This window comes from Trematomus bernacchii, unplaced genomic scaffold (genome assembly GCF_902827165.1).
Source record: "Trematomus bernacchii unplaced genomic scaffold, fTreBer1.1, whole genome shotgun sequence".
Taxonomy (NCBI): Eukaryota; Metazoa; Chordata; class Actinopteri; order Perciformes; family Nototheniidae; genus Trematomus; species Trematomus bernacchii.
In genome coordinates this window covers 17,237,179-17,241,460 of record NW_022987593.1, presented here as the reverse complement: position 1 = coordinate 17,241,460, position 4,282 = coordinate 17,237,179, and the positions used below count along the sequence as shown (strand labels likewise).

General features: G+C 42.2%; 1 protein-coding gene across 1 annotated transcript; it reads right to left on the bottom strand.

Moving 5' to 3' along the window:
• Positions 1-342: 342 nt before the first annotated feature.
• LOC117482203 (cdc42 homolog) lies at positions 343-3,744 on the bottom strand. The gene is made up of 3 exons (XM_034130226.1): positions 3,471-3,744; positions 2,926-2,984; positions 343-846 (listed from the first exon to the last, which is right to left on the bottom strand). Exons 1-3 carry the CDS (start codon positions 3,742-3,744, stop codon positions 343-345), a joined length of 837 nt encoding a protein of 278 aa, XP_033986117.1.
• Positions 3,745-4,282: the final 538 nt, after the last annotated feature.

Here is a 4,282-nt window from a genome sequence, read left to right as displayed (position 1 = left end):
GAAAACTAATGTATCAGCTTTCCGATGAACTGACCGAGGTTTGTATTGTATTTGTTGAGTTTAGGAGAAATATACAGATGCAAATAGACGTTACTAGTCAAAATAAACAAGTTAAATGTGACGTTCACTTGATCTCACAGTTAATCATTAATTAGATCATAATGAAACTTTTTCTTGTATGTTTCAAATGATTAATTCTGCCATGTTTCGGTGAGTTTTGGAGAAATATCCAGATGCAAATAGAAAAAAGTAGTCAAATAAAACACCTGAAATGTGTATTTTGACATTTTCATTCCAAATTGAACCGTTTTTCGATGATCTGACCCAGGTTTTCAATAACGTTCACTTGACCTCACAGCTCTGCTCCACCATCACACAGTTGATCTTCCTCCACCAGGTCTCCCAGACACTCTTCATCTTATCCGGCGTCTTCGTCCTCAGGGGGATCTTCATCTTCATCTTCCTCTCCTCGCTGCAACTCTCCATCTCCGTCTGCTGGATGCTGGCCAAGATGGCCGAATCAAACGGGTCCTTCAGGTTCTTCTGGGTCAGCGCAGAGACCTCCATGAATCCCACCATACCCAGCTCCTCTGCCAGCTGCCGGCCCTCCTCCGTGCCCACGGGACGCTGCTGGTTCTGGGCCAGCTGGATCAGAACCTGGACATCCTCCCTCAGGTCCAGCTGGGTGCCGACGAGGACCAGAGGAGTGTCCGGGCACTGGTGCCGGATCTCAGGGAGCCAGCGGTCCACCAGGCTGCGGAGGGAGGAGGGCCGAACCACGCTGTAGACGAGGAGGAAGACATCGGCGTTTTTGTAGCAGAGAGGACGAAGGAGATCCAGCTCGTCCTTTATGGAGAGAAACCAGAAACAGAGAGGACTGGTTGGCAGAGAGTAAAAAGTACACACATCCTTTACTCAAGTAGAAGTACAGATACTCGTGTTTAAAAATACTCTGGTAAAAGTAGAAGTACTGACTAAACTTCTTTACTCAAGTCAAAGTAAAGAGGGCTTTGAAATGTACTTCAGTAAAAAGTACCCATAACTAGCAGCTGTTTTAAAGAGTACCTGACCTCCCTTTATATTAATAGAACAATAATGTCATTGTTAGCTAATGAATGTTTCCATGCTGAACAACGGCAACATGACAACGTTTGCATTGGTCCCTCTTCTTTAGAGAAGACCAGGAAATGATGGATACACGGATCGTGTTCAAATCAATAGGCACGCAATGACTCTAAATAATAATGATCACGCCACCAAACACACATTCAAACTAAAGGAACCAGCCTGTTTGGGAAATGTAAGAAGTAGAAAGTACAGGTATTTGTGTTCAAGATGTAAGAAGTAGAAAGTACAGGTATTAGGGTTCAACATGTAAGAAGTAGAAAGTACAGGTATTTGGGTTCAAAATGTAAGAAGTAGAAAGTACAGGTATTTGTGTTCAACATGTAAGAAGTAGAAAGTACAGGTATTAGGGTTCAACATGTAAGAAGTAGAAAGTACAGGTATTTGTGTTCAACATGTAAGAAGTAGAAAGTACAGGTATTTGTGTTCAACATGTAAGAAGTAGAAAGTACAGGTATTTGGGTTCAAAATGTAAGAAGTAGAAAGTACAGGTATTTGGGTTCAAAATGTAAGAAGTCAAAGTGAAAAGTCGTCAGAAAAATAAGTAGTGGAGTAAACGAGGGGGACAAAGAGGACAGGTTAGAATTTCTTTCCTATTGTCAGGCAAAAAAAAAGCACATTAAAGGTGGGGTAGGTAAGTTTGAGAAACCGGCTCGAGATACACTTTTTGTTATATTCCATGGAATGCTCTCAACATCCCGATAGCAATGAATATCTGAAGTGCTTTGACAAAAAATCCATAAAAATGTCATCTGTGGAAGCCGTAGTACTGTAAAAAGCACGACCAATCATTTGAGACGGCCCGGCTAAAATAACTGGATGGCCTACCTGCCTGTCAGCCTTCCATCTGTGCACAAACTTATCTCGTGCCCTCATTGGTCATGTGTGCGTTCGTGTGTGTTGGAGGAGGGGCTCCATAAGGAAGTGGCAGATTTCTTCCGGCTGTGTATTTTCAAAATCTAGCGATCTCGAGCCGGTTTCTCCAAAATTACCTACCCCACCTTTAAAGGCCAAAATGTGTCTCTTCATAGTTTCTGACCTCCATGATGTGAATTACATTTTTGGAGCAGGACTCGGAAAACAAGCAGAGCAGAAGACATGCAGGAATGAAATCTGCTACTTAAAGGCTTATTCTGTATCTTTCTTATTGTCATCAAAAACACACATGAAAATACCTAAATGTGTCTCTTTCTGATCTCCAAAATGTAAATGAAACTTCTGGAGCAGGACTCAAGCTGGCCTCGGTTAACATTTCCTCAATAATGTCTGTTTAGTTGCATCTTTTAAAAGGTTAAATAATGTCACCACAGTGAAGCGCTGATATGCAAACGTCTGCAGTGCACGCATGTTGCTTTTGATAAAAGTGTCAGCTAAAGCTTTTAAAAAGAAGAGTTGATGATGGATAATGAACACTCAGCCAAAAGAGGGCGATGGAGCACAGGAGGACAGAGGGGGCAAAACTCCTCAAATACAAACATGGTGACTTCCTGCAGGGGGCGATGAGACATGTGGAGATACTGGGGGGCAACTAAAAACTAAAGGGGTCTAAAAGGATTTCAGTCCAGGACTAAAAGCCAGGGGACACCAACACAAACACTCCAATAACTACTGACAAACACTCATTGATCCCTGATGACTTACTTTGATTGATCCATCAACCAGCCCCCACTTCTTTGTGACAGAGCAGCACGAGAAAGATATAAAAAGATAAATATTTCTATAAAAAAATAGGGAACTAGGTTTGCACCATTTGCTAAGTGTTGTATTAAAGGTCTGTGGTATTATTTAACAGTAACTCACGTGTCCAGCTGTGTCCCAGATCTGCAGTCTCACTGGCTTTCCATCAACCACCACCATGACTGAGAAGATACAAAAAGTAAGTATTGTGTCTTTAAAGAGTTTCTTGCAGCATATACTTTATCATGTAAACATATGATGTGTTTTAATATATGAGCTGGTAAAGACAGTATTGATTGATAGCATTATAAGTTAAATTAGGTCAAAATACCGACAGCCTTAAACGTTACATCTGTCAAGGTTAAGGTTAAGGTTACTTTACTCGTGTAGCACATTTCAGACACAAAGAAGATTGCAAGTGCTTACAATAAAATAAAATAAAACGGAAGAAAAATACAATTAATTCAAGTGATAGAAGTAAGTTAAAGATCGACCCTGTAAATACAGATGATGCTGCAAGAAGTGAAGAAGTAAAATAATAAAATATAGTTATAGGACCTGTGGAAAAGCTGCAAAAAATAAGGTTCAGAGCCTCAATCTAAAATAAGTCTTGTGCGTAAAACCTGTGCGTAAAGCTGCAAATCAGCCACATTGACGTCAACCATTACCGGTAAAGTTGTCAAACGCTGTGGGAACATATTCGGTGGGGTATCCGTTGGTGGTGTAGCTGACGATGAGGCTGGTCTTGCCCACAGCTCCGTCTCCAACCAGGACGCAGTTCACCTTCCGTTCAGGTGCGGAACCGTGGCGGCGCCGCCTCGCGCTCAGAGGGAACTCCCGGTTCTTCAAGGGCCGAATCGGCACGGGAGGAACATCTTGCCCGCAAAAAATCGGTTCTGACACACAGCGGGGCTTCTGCTTCCTGATCTCCTGCGGAAGCATGGCTTTAAGATTATCAGGATGGATTTGTTTGTGTTGTTGTTCAGAGTTGGACACCCACTACGCGCTCCATCTTCCTGACAGCTCGGTGTGCTGCTTGCACAAACAAAGGCAGTATCGATATTTCGCTGAGGTTCGGCAGAGATTTGAGGCTCAGCCGGCGGGTTTCTCCTCTCAGCAGGAGCTCCTGATTCTACATCTGCTGCCGTCGTGATTCATAAGAGGCTTAAAGAGCGCAGCGCCATATGAGGCTCCACAGATCCAAGTGAAATGAGCTAAGCCTCCTGGAAGCCTTGATCCCACACAGTGAAATATACAGTATGTCCCTTATTAAGCCAATTAACAGAAGGAAATAACAATCCAAACGTTCAGATCAACAGTTCATTGAGACATTATATATATATGTTTTTGCACCAGGGGGCTGCATTAGGGGCAGTTTTATGAGTCATCTTTTCAGGTTTGGATGTAAATTCAACTTTAAACTTTCATATTAATAGTTGATTATATATGAAGTTTGATCACATACAGTGCACATGTCAAT

Excerpts from the sequence above, each read along its gene's own strand:
- LOC117482203 (XM_034130226.1), bottom strand. The coding sequence starts at position 3,744 with ATGCTTCCGCAGGAGATCAGGAAGCAGAAGCCCCGCTGTGTGTCAGAA. Across the intron at positions 2,985-3,470 it reads AGCGTTTGACAACTTTACCG|TCATGGTGGTGGTTGATGGA; the intron begins GTAATGGTTGAC and ends GTATCTTCTCAG. Across the intron at positions 847-2,925 it reads TCTGGGACACAGCTGGACAC|GACGAGCTGGATCTCCTTCG; the intron begins GTGAGTTACTGT and ends CTCTCCATAAAG.